Source organism: Ostrinia nubilalis, chromosome 4 (assembly GCF_963855985.1).
Source record: "Ostrinia nubilalis chromosome 4, ilOstNubi1.1, whole genome shotgun sequence".
In the NCBI taxonomy this organism is placed as follows: Eukaryota; Metazoa; Arthropoda; class Insecta; order Lepidoptera; family Crambidae; genus Ostrinia; species Ostrinia nubilalis.
The window spans coordinates 11,948,558-11,968,298 of NC_087091.1; the positions used below are offsets into that span (position 1 = coordinate 11,948,558).

General features: G+C 35.9%; 2 protein-coding genes across 2 annotated transcripts; one reads left to right on the forward strand and one right to left on the reverse strand.

Moving 5' to 3' along the window:
* Window positions 1-4,021: 4,021 nt before the first annotated feature.
* Window positions 4,022-6,912, forward strand: LOC135071134 (peroxisome biogenesis factor 2). The gene is made up of 5 exons (XM_063964898.1): window positions 4,022-4,667; window positions 5,459-5,536; window positions 5,620-6,045; window positions 6,124-6,345; window positions 6,652-6,912. Exons 1-5 carry the CDS (start codon window positions 4,635-4,637, stop codon window positions 6,733-6,735), a joined length of 843 nt encoding a protein of 280 aa, XP_063820968.1. The 5' UTR covers window positions 4,022-4,634; the 3' UTR covers window positions 6,736-6,912.
* A 1,386-nt stretch (window positions 6,913-8,298) lies between these two features.
* LOC135071138 (uncharacterized) lies at window positions 8,299-15,700 on the reverse strand. The gene is made up of 4 exons (XM_063964906.1): window positions 15,542-15,700; window positions 14,085-15,392; window positions 10,858-10,957; window positions 8,299-10,173 (listed from the first exon to the last, which is right to left on the reverse strand). The coding sequence occupies exons 1-4, from the start codon at window positions 15,548-15,550 to the stop codon at window positions 10,061-10,063; spliced, it is 1,530 nt and encodes a 509-aa protein (XP_063820976.1). The 5' UTR covers window positions 15,551-15,700; the 3' UTR covers window positions 8,299-10,060.
* Window positions 15,701-19,741: the final 4,041 nt, after the last annotated feature.

The following is a 19,741-nucleotide window of genomic DNA, read 5'->3' on the forward strand; positions in this document are numbered from 1 at the left end:
TCTTGAAAAAATTACTGTGGCACTTTTATTAGCAGATAAGTTTAATCCATTATTATCAAGCCAGGATTTTAAATTAGATAGTGAAGAAGTAAGTGCTGACGCAGCAACTTCTATTTTCTTATCAATATTATAAAACAGCAAGTCATCAGCATATTGTAAAACTTTTGTATTATTATTGGAAATTGATAATGCCAAATCGTGAGTGTAAGCGTTATATAACAAAGGGCTAAGAACAGAGCCTTGTGGAAGTCCTTTCCAACAAGTGCGACTAAACGTGGAGCCATCCTGTGAAAGTTCTAGACACCTTTCATATAAGATGTTAATGATAAAGTTACTAAGCATTGTGGGAACTTTTAAGGCGTAGAGTTTTTTAAGCAATATTGGGATTATCACGTTATCATAAGCGGAATTTATATCTAAAAAAGTTGCAACAACTGACTGGTTATCAGAGAATGCAAGCCTAATATCAGTGATAAATAAACTAATATTGTCCATAGTACTTTTTCCCTTTCTGAATCCAAACTGGTTAACAGCCAGTAAATCATTACTCTCAAAAAACCATTCAAGCCGATTCTTTACCAGATGTTCAGCTAATTTCAATAATACTGAGGACAGAACTATTGGACGGTATGAAGATGGGTCAGATGGGGACTTATTTGGTTTAAGAACTGGCAACACTTTTTGGGACTTCCATGACAGAGGGACACTATTACCTGTCAACGCAATAGAATTGATAATTTGTAAATAATAGGAGAGAACATGATCATTTAAATTATGAAAGAAGGAGTACGGAATACCATCTACACCTGGAGACGAATCAGTTACATTTTGGATGATTCCCTTGAGTTCAAACAGTGTAAATGGCTGTTCAATAACAGACACAGCGACTGGCGATGGAGTTATAATTAGTTTTTCAGGGACCCATGGAGGAGCCAGTTTATCAACAAATGGACAAGCAATTTCTAACGGGATAAATGGGTGGGAAGAATCTGTCATTGCAGATTTAAATCGACGAATGTTTTGCCATACTATCGAAGATGGCGTTTCAGGGGAAATTGATAAGCAAAACTTTCTCCAGCTCTCAAACTTTTTCTTTTTAAAAAGTTCTCGAGTTTCTTCAATAACTTTACCCAATTCTGAATAATTTTCATTTGTCATATTTGCTTTATAGTTGCGCTCAGCAGCCTTTCTTTTTTTGATGGCCTCTGTACAGTCACTGTCCCACCATGGTTGTGGGGGAAGCTTACGATTAGGTACTTTTAACGGAAAAGCTCTGTTCGCAGATTCAACTAATATATTGGTAAAGGACAAGGCACAAGTGGATTCATTTCCTGAAGAGACAATTGGGAGAGACGATAGATAGTTCTCAACACCTTCTTTAAAAGTATTCCAAGCATTACTAGTTTTGTCTGGTAATCTGTGTTTAAGTAATGGAACATACTTAGATGTTATAGGACTATTAAATGGAAAAGTAATTAATATGGGGAAGTGGTCACTGCCATATGATGAAGGTAGAGTTTGCCAAGATAACAGAGAGGCTAGGCTAGGGGAACATATTGACAAATCAACAGCACTTTGACTTTGGCCTGGACTGGTAAAACGGGTAGGAGATCCTGTATTTAATGTACATAAGTTATGAGTGTCAATTATATCTAATAACATTTCCCCATAGTTATTTGAAATAGAACTGCCCCATGCACGATGATGACAGTTAAAATCTCCTAAGATGATCAGAGGTTTAGGGAGAGTTGAGATTAATTGATCAATTTCACTTAAGATAGAAGAAGAGGGGTGAGGTATGTACATAGACACTAAACAAAAATTATAAATATTTATTGCTATAATAGAAAATTCGTTACTATGATTAGGGATTGGAATTGGACTAAAAGAGACAGATTTGTTGATAAATATGGCTACTCCACCATATCCATCAATTCTGTCTTCCCTGATAGAATTATAACCATTAACTTTAAATTTTTGATTGGGTTTAAGCCAAGTTTCTGCCAGAGCAAAAACAAAAGGCTCAATCTTATTAATCATATGAAAAAAGTCACTCTTTTTGCTGATGATACTCCGGCAGTTCCATTGCATTGCCTTCGCAGCCATTTTGCAGGAATCTAATTAGACTTTCAATTAAAGGGGCAACGTTGGACGGTGATTTGAGATTACACTGAGAAAAAACATTAATCAAAGTCATTATAAGGCTAGATAAATTTGTTGTTGAGTCTTCTTTAGGTTGGTTATTGATAGCACATCCATCCCTTGGGGAAGGGAAAGAGTAGTCACGGATTAAATTATTATGGGCTACCTTATCATAGCCTTTTGAATGTGAAGGAGAGGGACGGGGTGGAAGGAAGACAGTCTTTTTGTAAGAACTTGAGGTTGACTTTGAGGAACCAGAATTAGTATTATAGTAAGGCATATTTTTAATAGGTGTACTTTGTTTTACAGGACTAGAGGACAGAGCGTCTGCGTAGGACTTGGAGACTGGAGGGTGGAGCTTGGATGCCTCTGCATACGAGATGGAATTTTCAGCCATATAAGCCTTGATTTTCTTTTGGCGGACAAATTCTGGGCATGACTTACTAGTTGCATAGTGGAAACCAGAACAAAGACAGCAGGAGGCTTGGTCTTCATGGATGGAGCAAGAATCACCAATGTGGGCTTGCCCACATTTAAAACAGCGGGGCTGGGACCTACATTGGGCCTTAGTATGACCAAATCGGCAACAATTAAAACATTGAATTGTAGGGAAAATGTACAATTCCACTGACAAAGCATTATAGCATACAAAAACTCGTTTAGGTAAAGATTGTCCGTCAAATGTTACTACGACTGATTGGGAGGGTTTCCAAGAAACTGTACCATTAATATAAGTCTTAAAATTCAATCTACGAACTTTTATTATTTTGCCACCACCTAATGGAACTGTCATGTTTTCTACGACTTCCTCAGGGGACCATTCTGCTGGAACTCCTCGAACTAGTCCCATCCTAGTAACGTTAAATGTGGGGATAAAAGCCTTATAATCATTGGAGTCCAGTTTAGGATGACTCATAAATGAATTAGCTTGAGAGAAATCTGAAAATGAGACTGAACATTTGTTTCGTCCAATTCTCTTTACACTTCCATCAATAATGTTGTGAAAGTTATGTCTCTTTAGAAAGTTCCCAAAAGTCACCGGATGCAAATAAACGCTGTCACTGGGAGACGATTGATTGCGTTGGACATGGACAATGTATGGAGCCGTATCAGAGTCATTGTAGAATTTCCGTCCAATAGTGGCGGGAGCAGAGCCCGAATTTGGCAAATCCTGGTCAATTGGAGTGGGAGTAGGAGGATCTACTGAAGGAGTTTTATCATCAGCGTTACTCGTACGACCATCAACCTTTTTCTTTTCCTGTCCATGAAGTTTTCTTTTCTTGTGGCTACGTTTGAGAGCGGGGGGAGTAGTAAATGAATTTTCGGAATCTGTATCATTAGTTACCGTCACATAAAACCCTACTGAAGGAGAAGAGTGTCCAGGAGAGCTGATAGGCTCATCAAAAACAGGGGGAACTGATCCCCCTGGGTCAGGAGGATCGTTCATGGTGAGAGACGAAAATGAAAAAAAACTTACCGAATATCAGCTCAAATAACACTATCTACACAAAATATACGTACACAATAATAAATATTTACACTACCACTACTTTCCTGATCACAATTACGCGAAAATTTATAAATAAAATCGGAAAGTTAAAAAAGACACCCGCCAAGTTTAACGTTTCCCGCGCTTTTTCCTTGCTGGTGTTGGACGACTATGAAATGTCAAGTTGACAGATCACCAATTTCCATAGAAAGTGGTGCCAGCTGGTGTATGAAGAAGGTAAACTAGATGATAAAGCAGAGACAATTGGTAAGTTTTCTTATACCATAGACTAAAATTAGGCAAAGATCATAGACAGCTCTCTCAACAGAACGCTGTGTTTTATTCTACACATAATAACTGTTTTGTTGTAATGCAAAACAGTTCTATTATTGATGATTAATAGTACCAATCTTAATATTATGTTATCTGTATAAATCTGTAGAGCGGAAGGTTTGTGATTCCTAAACGTAACACCCGACTGATGCGCAGAAAAAGATAACTGTCAATCAGTTGTGTCATGTCAAGTGTGAGCAGGCGGCTGCGAGGTTATCTTTGAAAAGCGTGTTGAGTTTGGTGGAACGTTAAATTGTAGGAAAAGTGATTGTCAACCATCCAAGATATTATCTCCTTGCCCGTTAACCCACGCCTATGGAGATTCCACCCCTAGAGTTCCTTCTGATAGAGACCCAGTGCCTTTAAATTAATATCAAAAGCTCACACTAGCTTTTTTTATCTTATCCATGACCACAGTTGTCCATAACTTGTTTTGGCTCGACATCGTCCAAAGCTGTAAAAAGCATAAACCAAAAAAAAAGTGAACTTATTGTCAAATTGACAGTTTGTCAATTGAGATTGACGGTCAGCTGCTGAATGTTTACAAGTATAATTTCGTTGATTTTGATTTGATTTATATGTACTTTCATTTAAATTGCTGACCAATAATTATGTTAATAGTCTAAACGTAATAGTTGGTCTGAATGTAAAAGCGTTTTGGTGTACCAAAATGACTCTAAACTACGTCCCTCGTGTCACACAGGTAAATAAGTAAATGATTGATAACAGCACGTAATAATTTTGCTCGTAATAGCAGGCCTGTTCATCTCCGCGAGTTTACATCGAAAACAAAACACGCACGATGGCCCACCTACAGGATACTATTCGACAAGGCCTCACATACGAGCGAACATTGACTCACGCACGCGTATTCTTGTATATGATGGAAGAAAATGGTGTACTAAATACTGTGCAGTATTTAACTGCCTAAATAATAATAAAAACACAGAATGTACTTTTTTAAGTTGCCTCAAGACACTGAGAGGTAAATAAGTAGTTAATATTATTCATGATAATTCATGTTAAATCATGTATTTCCTCCGCCATTTTCCGCAGTTTGGCACCTCACGTCACATCATTTTCCCGAAGTCAGCCCTATAGCTTCGGCGCAGTGCCGATCACTGACGTTTGTCAACAAAATGGTGCTAGACTCTTGAGACAGGCTAAATTACACCATATTGTTAATGACATTGAGCATACATTTTTTTAAATACCTTCGTGAAGTAAAACTTCTGTACGTAGTACTTATTATTATTCTGTGGTAATAGTTTTTTTTAGATAAGTTTATAACAATCAATAATAGCGCAAAACATTAAACTTTATTCAGTAACATTTTGCTTGGTAGCATTCTGGAGCATGGAAATTCATGCATGTTTTGTATTTCGATACATTACACCTGAGAAATGTTATTTGCAATATCATGTATTTTTGTTGAAGTTACTTTTTCATATTTTCTAATTACCTAAATATTTATTAAATTGTTTACAATTTTAGCTAGATGCTGGTCAATTAGACAAACAAGTAGAAGAATTGTTGAGGCAGTCATTATTTCAAGCTGTTAAGTATTTTGAGGTTGGTATGTCATATTTCCTTACCTTTATATGATTATTTTGATTTATTTCAGGCTTGCTAATGTTAATATTTTTATTTTCCAGCCTGGTATTCTTCAACCAGTACTACCAGAGATAGATCTTCTAATACGAACATGGATTTTCAAATATTCAGTGTACAACACAAAATCAACTTATGGTCAGAAAATGTTGTCTCTTGAATATAAGAAGGATAACTTTTCCCAAAACAAACTTTATTGGTATTACGGGTATACAGTGGGTCTAAGATATCTGAAAGATAGATGTTTGTACAGTTTGACCTCAAATACTGGTGTGCAAAATATGCTTCACAAGCTAGAAACATTCCAATTGATAGGTGATATTATCAACTTTTTGAGGTTCATCCAAAGTGGGAAGAACCCTTTACTGATAGACTTTATACTGGGACTGGAGTTGACAGCTGATAAATTGACTAGAGAGGATCTTACTGATTTTTCTTGGACCCGAGAACTGCTATGGCATAATTTTATTGTAAGTGGCAATATTTAATTGAGCAAATCTTTAAGTTCTAACTTTAAATCTTTTTATTGAACTGGATTTTTGTTGCAGGAACTAATAGGGACTGCCATATCATTGATGAATATATTTGGTTTGAAAAAGAAGCTTTCTTATGTGTTAAAGTATGCATGGTGGAGGAACCACAAGAGTGCCGCAGGCTCTTTAAAGCCGGCAGTAATGACGTTAAACTCTACATGCCCCTGCTGCATGAGTAAACCAGTGCTGCCACACACAATGGGCTGTTCACACATTTTCTGTTACTATTGTTTGACGGTAATTGTTATTCTCTGTTGATTCATTTGATTATTAATGTGAAAATTCTGTAAATGAAGTAAAGCAGTTCCTACTCATACTTCGATAAGGGACTTACAGAATACAGAATATTGTTTTTATACACTTATTTAATAGTGAGAAAAAGATGACCAATTTAAAAGTGGCTTCTAAGTTATAGTCTATTTTATAATGTGATGCCTTGAATTAGATTAATTAAAAGGAATTAAACATAGACAATTTGTGGATCTTTTTATAGTATCATATATGTATTTACACTTGATAATGTAATTTTTATGTTTGTTTCAGGCCAACAAAACTGCTGACCAAGACTTTACCTGCCCAGAATGTTATTATAATGGAAAAGAAATAAACAGACTAGTTATGGATTAGTAAAGTAAATAATGCCAAATGAAACACTTTTAAGTTGGGTTAACAGGGTGCTGTGATATATTAATTAAGTTTACCAGTTGGAAGTGGAATTTAATTTTACAGATTTCATAATTTAATTTGTTATACTTAATTTATGGTTGTTAATCTTTATACTATAAATAGATTTTGTGAAGGGAAGCAATGTTTTTTATTACATCTTTAGTCTATTAGAGGGTTGGCAATGTAATAAGTTATCTGTACAGGTTCCTAAGCTTAAAATATCCTAAGCGTATGTATCTACCTTCTTGGTATCAATGATGTTTTGAATTGGCATAGAGTAGAAAACAAAAAAGGCTTAATAGTTCAGGTATTTTAATGAAATAATCATTTAAACAATATAGGGTAATTGCGCCGGTTTTCCGTCCAGCTCCTGTTTTCGTCCATTTGACCGACTTGCCACAAACAAATACGGAAAATTAGAATAAAAACCTAACTTTCCGTGCAAGTTTGGACTTGTTACAATCTATATTATCTAAGTAACAGTTCTGCCTGCATGAAAATGTAATTTGACAAGTAATAACTCCAAAAAAATCTACGGAAGTTGCTGCTGCACACAGGTGAATGGAAAACGTCGTCAAGTTAGAAAAAAAACGTGCCGGTAGGGAACTTTCATGATATGTTTAATTACTGTTTTAGCTACTTTACGTAATGTTTTTGGCACGTATGTCTAATTATTAGCATAATAAACACTATTTTAAGGGTTTATTAAAGTTTTTGTATATAAATCTTAGATAATTAAGTGGACTAATACTAGCATAACAATTTTGCAAGATTTTGGTTTTCGTCCACGTGGACGGAAACCATGACACCTAGTTAATATTTTTAATAATCATTTTACTTCAATGGACCTACAAAATACAATGTTTTTTCTTCCAATATGATCTTTATTGCTATTACATTAAACATTTTAGTTTACGTCCACTTTTTAACAGTGATAAACCCATAAAAACCGTTAAAAAGATGTGGACGAAAACAAAAAACAGCTTTAAACGTTGTTGTGTTTTCGTCCATGACGTCATGTGCAAGCACTGGGGTGGACGAAAACCAAAATTAGCTATTCCTGTAGATTAGTTTTCGTCCATTTGTCCTTCGACCTATTGCAATATTTTCCTAAATTTAGGTAAGAAACTTATTTAAATCTTTTTGATATCATTTGAAAGCTAACAAAATTCCCTTTCAAATGATATACCACAATCCATAGTTACTGTATTGTAGAATTGGTTTTAAGTTAATAATTCAACTGCAACCTTTTTTCTACACAGTGGTCGAAAAATAGCGTACACTAGGACGAAAACTGATTTTTTTGGACGAAAACTAGTGAAATCGCCTCTTTTGCATGAAATATTTTTTATAAAAAAACCCGTGGTATTTACTTATTGTCATATAATATTAACGTAAAGTAGACTATATAAGGACTAAAATAACATATGATACATATGAGTAAGGGTATTTTAAGATATTCATTTCGCATCACAAAGTTGGCAACTCCGATAATTGGACGAAAACTAACGCACTTACCCTACAATAATTATTATACTACCTACAGAAGATCTGTATGAAACAAGAAAAACAAAAGTATGTTTGGCAAATACATTGTAGACTGTTGAGTAATTATACTTAATATAGACAAGCGCAGCGTGAAGCGCCTTCCAATTGAGAATGTTACTAGGTATGCAAAATCACTTGAAACCTATGTTACAGTTAGGCTTTTACATTTACAAATACATTAGTTTTTTCATTCAAAAATACCCAGTAGTTATGATTTTATAGGCATTCAAAGTTCGCTAAAATATCGAGTCCCGCCGACGGTCACGTGACCGCGCGTGACGTACATTCACAGTGTCCGCTCACTAGAAAACGGATATAAACATACTTAAATACATTTTTTTTGTAAATACAAACTTATTATACATATTAACACCCAGACCCATCACAGAAATTAAAATTGAACCAAACCCAAACTTGATGCGATTGTGTCATTTTATTGCGAATTACCTTCCAGCTCCATCATTAGACCCTGATTATTATATAGAATTAAAGTACTCATCAATACAAAACGAACGAGCCCAAACTCGATGGATTTAAGTCGTTTTATTATAGAGTTCCTATTGCCACCTTCCAGTTCCATCATCAGATCAGCTCCATGTCATCATAATATTGCATGGTCATCCAAATCACATGTGTTTGCGAAATTTCAGCTTAATCGGTTGCCTGGAAGTGGGTCTTAATTCAGTTTGCAAGATTCCACCCATACAAATATGAGCCAGTCACTGTAATATGACGTCACGCGCATAAAATGGCGGGCCGGCCGCCGCCCGCACTTTTAAAATTCAATATCTTGGAAACTAATTGACGTATCGAAATAATTCTTTCACGAGTATTTTTTATTTTTAACAGAGAATACAGAAAGCTAAAAAACAAAATTAGTGAACATTCTTCATTCCCATAGTAGGTAATTAAAGTAAAAATAACGAAAAATTCTTAATAACATTTAGATCCTGAATAACTCATGTTGACTGTATTATTTGCTTAAAAATATTTCGTTTAATGTAATCAATTTAATCAATAAGTATTTAAATAAAAAAAAATAGCACCTTATTACAAAATCATTAATCCTATTTTTACAAAGCTTTTTTATTAAGATAATTTACAAAACATACCTACCTAATCACTAGATTGTATTATGGTCAATTTCAGAATCTTACTTACTTTCATCATTACAGCCTGTTGAACAGGCTTTATTTTCTTGCAAACACATCTTAATAACAAATAAAATTTGGTATGGCTCAAAAGAAATGTAGATTTTTAGAATACCTAATTAAAGTTATGCGCTTGTAAGTAAGTAACTAGGTACTTACGAGTATACCTACGCTAAATAATCGTTAAGTAATTTTTATTAAAATAAGACGATAATTTAATTATCATGGTGGTGTTTGATTTTAATCTCTACAATACTGCGCCGTTAACGCTAATTGAAAATTACTTCTTGTATGAAAATAATAAACAATTTTAAAACCAGTGTTACATTCACTTTTAGATAAGTGCGCAAATTGCCTCATAAGAGGTTCTGGGCACGTTCTAGATTTTTTAAAAACTATTTTTTAAACTATTGTCTGAGCCTACAGAATCGAACATAAGGAATAGTGTTGAAAATCGAATACTAGTAGGTACTGCTTGCCTTCAGTTGGACTAACCTATAGGCCTAAAACTTAGATCAATTGACTTTTAAGACATTCTTACATCTTAATCAGTAGATAAAGTAGGTGATTGTCTTTACAGCTAAGTTCTAATGTTGGTTTTGTTTGCTGTTACGGACGTCTGCGTGAAAACCGGTCTTCCAATCGGCGACGTAGTCCACGGTCCGCACCGACCCGTCGGGCTCCACCAGAGAATACTGACCTGAATATGGAACAACTTTGTAAACAACTCATAAATTTGACTTGGGCCTGCTCTAAATTGAGCCCGCATGCTCAAGTGACATGTTACGAAAATATCATCGATGTTATGAAAATCACTCAAACATTTTCGGTGGGTAATTTAAAATGCTTTCAAGTGATCAGCAATGATGGTTGAAGGACACGTTCCGAAATGTTTTGAATAAGTAAGAGAATACCTAAGTACCTATTGCTGTTTAAACTTTCTCATATGAACAGCATTTGTTGCGTCATTAGGTATGTTAAAATTTCTTACACTCTGCGCCCTCTGCTTTGATTTACATTCATTTTACATCAGACACTTACTTAGATCGTAACATTTCAGCCCGTATTGTCCACAAATAATATCTTGCCCATCATATAATTAATTTTGTACTTTTGCGCACCGTCTTGGAATCGAACCCAGAACTTCCGCGACAGGAAACTTTTCCTCCAAACGGAACAGATTGATGAAGTTTTTAAGTCACCTCTGATGAGAATATTCCATTACTCACAGTAGATTTACCTAGTTAGGTCTTGACTGACTGTGCTGAAGCACTGAAGCTGATCCCGGCTACACAGAAGCTACTGCAGTGGGAACGAGAAGTGGGAATAGATAGTACCGTGACTGACTGACTAAAATTCGTCTTAGAACGGTAAAAAAACATACCCTTGACTACTTCACCATCACGCTCCTCCTTTTGCTGCTTGATGTCGCCGGTATGAGGATCATTGACTCCGTATTCGAAGGCGTATCTTGGGTGAGCGTCCTGCACACACACACAGTATGATTATAAGGCAGAATGTCGTAAGAAATATCAGTTAATTAAAGTTCAACAAGGCGTTTAGGTGGAAATTACGCATTGTAAGGCAAACCACAGGGACAAAAGGTCAGTGGTTATGCTAACACCATTTTAGCCAATTAGGTACAAAGTTCTCGGAATCGATAGGTGCTGAACTTTTATTTATTATAGAGGAGCTTTTTGTCTTGTCTTATTAGGTAGGTATGCGAGTATATTACCTTACAATGCGTGGAGTGTTATTTATCTTAAAAATGTTTATCCACACCTAAGTATCCCAATTTATTAGCATCATACGTTATAGCCGCCTGAAAGCCTGTAGATAGTCTTAAATTGATAAAGAACATGTCTTCGAAAGCTCATACGTTATAGCCGCCTGAAAGCCTGTAGATAGTCTTAAATTGATAAAGAACATGTCTTCGAAAGCTCGATAGAGACATAAGTATATAAGTAGGCTAGTTCCATTCTAAAATTATTACTAAATCCAAATAGTTTACTTGAATTATTAGTTCTTGTACATTGTCTATAATTTAATTAAAATTACATTGTTATTTGTAATGCACGTAAATTAATTCAGTCATAAATAAAACGGCAATTCACTTTCCTGATTAGGTCACGATTGTCGCGTACTAAGTTTACAAATACAGGAAAAGTTGTTCACGGTTTTGGTTAGACTTAACTGAACGAGTTTTTTACTACAAAAAAGTGATTTCTGGCAACTACTAATAGGCATTTTAATGATCTATGTAGATACGCGCATAGTCGACTCTACGACTCTACCTAGGTCTTAACTCTGTTTTTTCAAGATTAAAAATAAAGTTACCGGACATGGATTTTTCTCATGCTAACTAGTTTTAATTCATCCAAATTAGACTTTTAACCTAAACTTAGCAAAATAAATTGATTTCTTGCATAATAAATCTTAGTAGAGTCGTAGGCTAGCAGCAGACTGCGCGTGCCAAATCCGTTTCTTATTAGAATTAATTACTTAGAGGAGAGTGAGGTTGGTAGTAAGTATGTACCGGGAGTTTAGTGTCCTATAAGCAAATAACTAACTATAACAAAATACTACGTAGTGTCCGGCTCAGCTTCCACCATAAACATTGTTTTGACAGAGTGCGCTCGAATTTTAATCTAATGTAGAAAGCATGGTAACAAGTAATGTAATTAATTCTTTTTTCTATGGTTTAGTAAGATTAAATAATATTATTTTGGCATATTTTACATGAATAAGTACATAAACTGTTTTACCCTACTCTCCCCTACCTGTCTACTTCACACCTTTGGTTTCGACTAAGTAGGTGTCTGATGGATTGCATCCTGTGTTTCGTATGCTTTTTACGACATGCGAAAAGTGGTTATTAATAAATTTACACTTAGGTACTAAAAGCACTACTAAAACGACTCATTCAAATCTTATTTTATATTATTTTAAAGGTAAAAACTAACCCTCTCTCTTCGATGTTTTGCTGTGCCCTTGCAGGGCGTCACATGTATACCTACCTCTATTTTGCAACAACATATAAATTGTAATGTGACTTGCATTAAACGTTTTGAATTTGAATTTGACTCTATCTGATTAAACAAATTGTACAAAGGTTCATAAATATACTTACGCTATGAACTTTTCAAATTAAATAAATATTTAGTTTAGTTTTCTTGCTTTTTGAAATAATTTATAGTAATCTCGTAATTCATGGATTAACCATCAATGATCTGTTAACTTTCGGTTGTTTAAAATCTTACATCGTAGAACTTTACATTTTTACGCAATTAAGGAATCCCTACTTACATACCTACTTAAATACTTTATTGTCTTTTAAGTTATTTAAGTAATTGCCTTCGAGAAACCAAGGGCCGAAAGTTCATTGTACCGAGGATTATTTTCGAATCGATATTGAGTTAATCTCTTACGTAAATTGTTAAAGAAAAAGGCATAACGATCTTTTCAAAGTGATGAGTTTTGGATGAGATGTGAAATTGTAATATAAACTCGTATTTAATTTTGTGCTCTTTATGAAAAGTGGGTTGAGTTTTAAAGTGATGAGTTTCGAAAGTAATGCTCTTGATTATCCTGCTCGGATTGCACTGCGATTGTTAACAAGGTTTATAGCTGTTACGTCACAGAATACCGAATGAGGTGGGCAAATGCGCTATATTCCGCTAAAGCTCGCGAATGGGCGCTTAACACTTTGCTAAAGGACTTTGCGTTTCGCAACACTCGATACCTACTTATCGGAAATAATGCTTACTCAGCTATAGAGCACGCCCGGTCTCTATTTATTTATAATTTACTGACTTATATTCCCAGTATACAACTTTAGTGACTCATGCTTAAAATTGTTATGGTATCTAAATATAAGAATTGAAGAGTTTGTAACTGAATAATATTAAGCTTCTAAGGATGAAGTAAGTACGAGTACCTAGTTGCCATGTAATCGTTAGGCAAGTAGAAAAAATAGATGCAGGTGCATTTTGCCCGTTGGTATGTTATAGTAGGTTTGTAAGTAATCTCTAATAACTCAAATACCATCGATTGCATAACGTAATTTGACATACGATAATTTCTTACATTTGAGTGACTAATTGGTTAAGATTTTGATGTCACAGAACCAGTCCCGGATCAAATTGAACGGTCGATCAGATCACATTGCATCATCGCGTCACTTGCAGGGATGTGTGGTAACGCCGTATGTGCTGCAATGTCCTGGGGCGAAATATTTACGCTATCTAAATCACCACCTACGCTATCTGCCCTAATGTCCACCTCGAAACAGGTCCACAGTAAACAGAAGCAGGTAATTAAAACCAAATCAAAGCACAACATTTGAATTTCAAATCTACGGCTTTGGTGTGGCTTTGAGCTTGTCAATCTGAACAAGGCTGGTGACCGTAAATGCGAAACTTGTTAAGTAACGTTGCCTTTAGTGCAAATCGTGATATCTTAAATTAATATTTTCCTAAGATAGACGGCAATAAATACATTTTACGCGCAGTTGTCGAAACAGTATTCAAGGAACTTCAAGGCTATTATAACCTATTATTTTGCGATTTAAGTAAGCACTAAACGTTACAAAGGAATAGAAAGAACACTTACGTAATTTTCCAGAAACTCTGTGTGTACGTTCTTCACGCCGATTGGAGCTGCTATCTTGGCTGCAGGGGCGGCCACTGCCACCTGTGTGGCTACTTGAGCCACGGGCGCCGTCGCGTAGTGGGCTACATTTGCCCCGGATGTAGAGTAATGTGCTATGTTTGCACTGGATGTAGCATACTGGGCTACATTTGCTCCAGATGAAGCGTACTGAGCGACTGCTGGTGCTGAGTATTGAGCATAGACTGGAGCTGAGTACTGGACTGCTGGGGCAGCGTGGACGAGAGGTGCAGGTGCTTGTACTTTAGCCACGGCTGGTGCAGCGTAATGAGTCACTGACGACACACTAGGAGCGGAGTAGTGTGTCACTGATGCCGTTCTCGGAGCTGAGTATTGAGCAACTGATGCCAAAGCTGGCGCAGAGTATTGAGTGACAGCAGGAGCAGAGTATTGAGTGACGGCAGGAGCAGAGTATTGAGTGACGGCAGGAGCAGAGTATTGAGTGACGGCAGGAGCGGAGTATTGGGCCACAGCTGGGCTAAAGTACTGGGAACCGCTCGCCGAGTTTGACACTGATGTAGCGTATTGCGCGAGATGGGCACGCGCAGAAGCAGCTTGATTGTATTGAGTCACTGCTGGGGCCACATAAGAAGAGTATTGAGGGGTGAACACTTGAGGTTGCTGGACTCTCAAAGCCGCCGATGTAGCATATCCGGCAGAGGGCGCTGCGTACACTTGAGACACTACAGGTCCTCCTGCTTGGACGTTGCTGTACGAATTCAGTGATGCCTTAGCTGCCGATGCCGATGACGCTTGCTGCACCACTGAGTTTTGAGCTACGTATGTGGTTTTGGCAGGAGCAATTGCGAATTTGGCAATTAGAGGTGCAGCTGTCACTTTGGCGATGATGGGTGCTTGAGCATAGGTAGCTTGTGGAATAACAGTTCTTCGTGCTCCACTGACTGTGGAGAGTCCAGCTGATGTTGCATATCCGTGCACTTCGTTTGAAGCAGTCGCATAGTTGGATTGTGATATGGACGAGGTTTGATATGTGGCCGGTTGGGCAGCATACGTGATGCTGGGTGCTACGGCTTGGTAGGCGACGCCTGCTGAATATCCAGCATTGGAGTACTGGTAACTGGGAGCTGCTGCCACTTTTACTCCAGCTGTCGTCAGTTGAACTGCTGGCGCGGGGTAGGAGTATCCAGCGTCACCACAATTCTGTAACTTTTGCACTTGACTCAGGTGGTAGTTTAGATCGGGGTCGTGATAAGCTAACACTGAAGCCAATGTGGCGGTTGCGATGATTACCTGAAATGAAAATAATATTGAATTTACGAAACTGAAGTGAAAATAGATAAATTATGTAAATAAATAATGAAATCCTAAATTAGATTCGATAATTGCAACTTATTAATTTTGATGACATTTGTTATTTAATTTCAGTACAAGTTACTTACCCACTTCATTCTAACTTGATTGCTTAGCGTTTAATCATATACTTAAAATATGTTTGTGGTTTTCATCTAATTTATTGAGGTGTACTTTGCCAAAGTTAAGCGTCAGTCGAAATGAGAGCAAACTGAGTCTGCAAAGTCTTATATAGCGATCTCATATGTGTAAGAGCGGGTCACACTTTTTAACGTTCGCCACCGAGCCGGTGGGCGCGGTCTGCGCGCGCGCATGGTATAACAAATGTCCATAGAGCACAATACTAACATAAAGTGCACTATCCAATTAAACAGTCAATCTTTATGTGGTAGACGCGTAGTTAATTACAATAGTAACTAATAATATCTATTTGAGTTCAAAAAGAGCTAATTAACCTTGTTGAGACAGTCATAGTAATCTCTCGTACTAATTTCGTGAATGTTTTATGTGCAGCCTGGGTAAATAAGAATGTTTGGATTTCAAGACTTAGATATTTTGGAAATACTTACATTCGAATAAAGTAGTAAGCATAATTTTTAATCGATTTTTGCTCCCCCTTTATGGAAAAGGATATGCACCAGTTCATATTCTAAATCAAAATTCTAAATAAGTACTACATAGAACCTTAAATGTGGTCAAAAGCGACAAATACTAAAAACCTGCATAGCTAGCCTTCCTAAGCTCAGAAATGTAGAAAATGTTGTGTTAATTTAATATGAGCTGATTGAACTTAGATTGTTACTGACTAGCTATGAATGAATTGATTAGATCTAATATTTTTTTACGTAGGTAAAAACTTAACGAAGTTTAGTAGTAGCATATAGGTTTCTATGTATTTAAGAAACCCTAGACTATAATGATGTAAAAAGCTGTCTGTAACGGTTCGTTTTAAATCTAGAAATATCAGTCCTCTTTGTAACTGTACAATTGTAATTATTGTATGTTTTGGACCAAATTTTTTCTTTCTTCCTTTCTTTTTAATGTACCTAGGTTATTGATTTACGATGATCATTAATTATCCTGCTTAGAGTACACTCTGGTAGCCTACTCTAAGCACTAAATACTAAAGAAGACTGAAAATACTGAAGCAGACCTTAGGATGGCTATAAAAGTAGGTAAGTATTGTAATCGCTGAACTTCAGTAAACACTATTCTATCTAATAGTAGTAAAAAAGCTGCTCTACATTCGAATTATCTGAAATCTACACTACATTTAACACTCAATAAACGATTAAAAGTAATTAGCGTGTTCTTAATCTGCAGTTGCTTCATTAATTAAACCTGAACACGGGGATTAAGATCAGTGCAACGTATCATATAAAGCTCAACGTACTCGTATCAAAGCTTGTGACGTGCGCTGTTAATTCATCAGCTTATGAAACTAATCTGCCATTAACTAAGCTGCAGGATTGTATCGCAATTATATTTATGGGACGGGTGCGGGAGCGTAAGTGGAGTAAGGGTTGCTACATATTAGGTTGTTATTAAGCACTATTATCAGGTTTCAATGTACAGCTGTACAGGAAATGCCAGGTCTTGATGGATGTGAACTTTATAAGCACGTAAGTGTAACTTTAAAGTCCTGATTAGAAGACACTACCCTAATATTTTTAAAGAGCAAGTTATTGCCAAACGAACAACATAATAAATAAATAGTAATTGATTCGTACACACATAAACGGCCACAGCAACACGGTAGGTAATGACCCAGTTTTGTTATGGTAACGACTTCTTATTTTGATTTGTTTTTCTTAAATTGGGTTATGTGGACATCATGTTGGTTTCGTTAATGTTCCTATACTTACATGTATGTATGTAGTAGCACTACAAAACCATAATAAACCTACTGTAAATTAGGCCCATATCAACACAAAAACATTGCAGAATAGTGGTTTAAGGTGTATTTCGATTTTATAACGGTAATGGCAGGTTTATATTCATCTGGGAACATCTGTGTACACGTATAGGCTGAATGATGATGATTATGAACTCTACATAATTTTTACTCCAGAAAAACTCTTCAATTTGTTAACGTGACAGGTTGAAGCAAAGCAATTGTGTAACAACCATAATGCCAGTTGTTAATTGACTTTTTGTTAGGAAAACTATGAATGAGATTTTTTGTAGTATTTTGTGGAACTTTATTTTGAAACTCTCCATGGTCTCGTAGTCAAATATAAAGTATCATTGTTCTTATGTACCGTACTGCTTGTAGATAAGTTAATTGTATTCTGTGTGATGTATAAGGCGATGGGTGAGACTTGTGTTGTGATACGAGTAATAATGCTTCTTCTCACGTTGATTGGGAAGTAGGTAATTAAGAAACTATGAAATAAGGGCTGACCCTTTATTTGACTTGCATACATTAAGAAATATTACACTGATAAGCATTTGTTCTTTTCATTTTGTGTTTGAAAGGTAAAAAACACCAGTAGATACTAACATTTTTTATATTATGGGCTCCATATAGTCTGGTGGTAGGTGAAGAATTCTCTAGTGTTTGATTTTCAGGCACGATAAACACTCAGTGACTCATTGAATAATCTCGTACTGCATTCATCTAGTGCGCCTAAAAATGACAACAGATAATATACCTATTATACTAGGTTTTTTATTTACCTTATAAAAGTAATAGGCAGGTACCCAACTTGTGAACAACAAAACTTTAAGTTTTACCCAACAATTCGTGACTTACTTAGTTTATTAAACCAATTGTAATCAAGAAAATAGTTACGTTAAGTCAATCGAGTATGTATTGCATGCTAATTTGAATCGGTGAGCTTTTCGCGGCATACTTTATCTCAAACCTCGACCATTGTTTTGTCATTATTATGCCAGAATGGTCAAATGGTTCTGCCAACTTGAGATACTGAATTTATTAGCTCAAGCACAAATATAAAATGTCAGGAGTTTACGACGTTATCTACAAAATCTTCTAATCCAGGTCATAGTTCAATGATTTAATTCAAAATGCGTATGGTACTTACTTGGTAACTTAAGATAGAAGAAATAGTTTTATTGATAACATTAACAAGAACATGTATGAAGCCTGAGGTTACAGATAAAAATAAAAAACAAAACAAAATACTTTAAGTATGTAGTAAAAAACCTTTATTGTCTGATACGAACAAGGCAATTTGCTTCGTCTAATACGTGGATGCAAGGAAACTAAGTTCTCTTCCTACATCGGCCTTCTTATTCTCCTGCTCTTTAAATCACGTGTGGTTACTAATTTTAGTTATCATCATCTAATAAATGTTTAGGTCATTAGATGAGATCAAATTGTTTCTGATAAAAAGAAACCTTAGACAAGTAAACCCTGTAAAAGAACTGACACTAGATCAAAGCTTTTCTGATTGCAGGTGCATTACCTCGAGTTTGGTTGCACAGTCGGGTACTTTTACTTACTGCATTAGCAACTTATTGATCCGCCGCGATATCCTTAGCCATCGCTCTTCAGGAATAATTGCTTTTGAATACTTTTGTGGTATTGCAATCCAATTTCCACACGCGTATGTCCCAGTGAGCAATTTACGTCGCTCAAAAGAGGTTGCGTATGGCCGGTCCTAGTGGCAAGCCCCTAAGCTCTTTACTGTATATATCTTACATGCAAATTACGAAACACATTGGTTATATGTATCTCACATGTGCTAAAACGCTTTAGATTAATTCTAAAATACACCAGATCGGGTTAATTGCCGGGAAAATTATGTGGAGCATACGCCACTCTGTGTCGATAGTTGCGTGCAATTTTCCAATCAACCACCCTCATCACATAACTCTTTGGTTCATTACCGTGAATGGGTTGTAGACAAGTTTATTTACTTAAATACATTTAACTATTTTCGTGCTTTTACGAGATAATCTAGAATTAGAATAAGTAGAACATTCAAATACAATTTCGCCATTCTAAAGTTTAGCAGGGTCAATTAAGTTAGTACCTCTTATTTAATTTAATGTAGTTTTGTTTGTCACGTCCGCTACTTTTGTTGTTTTTTATGTTTTTCAAAAGTTATAAGGTACTATGAAATACAAAGTAGATATAATGATATTCTACTCCATGTGATAATTTAGAAATAGTAGGGAAGGTCAAAATCGAAATACGATAGTCAGCAAGGGAAGAAACGAAATACTATCAGATTTCAATAATGCAATCTTTCAAACGAACATTGTCAGACATCGGAACCGAAGTGTTTCGAAGTTTTAAACAAAAATAGTAACTATCTTAA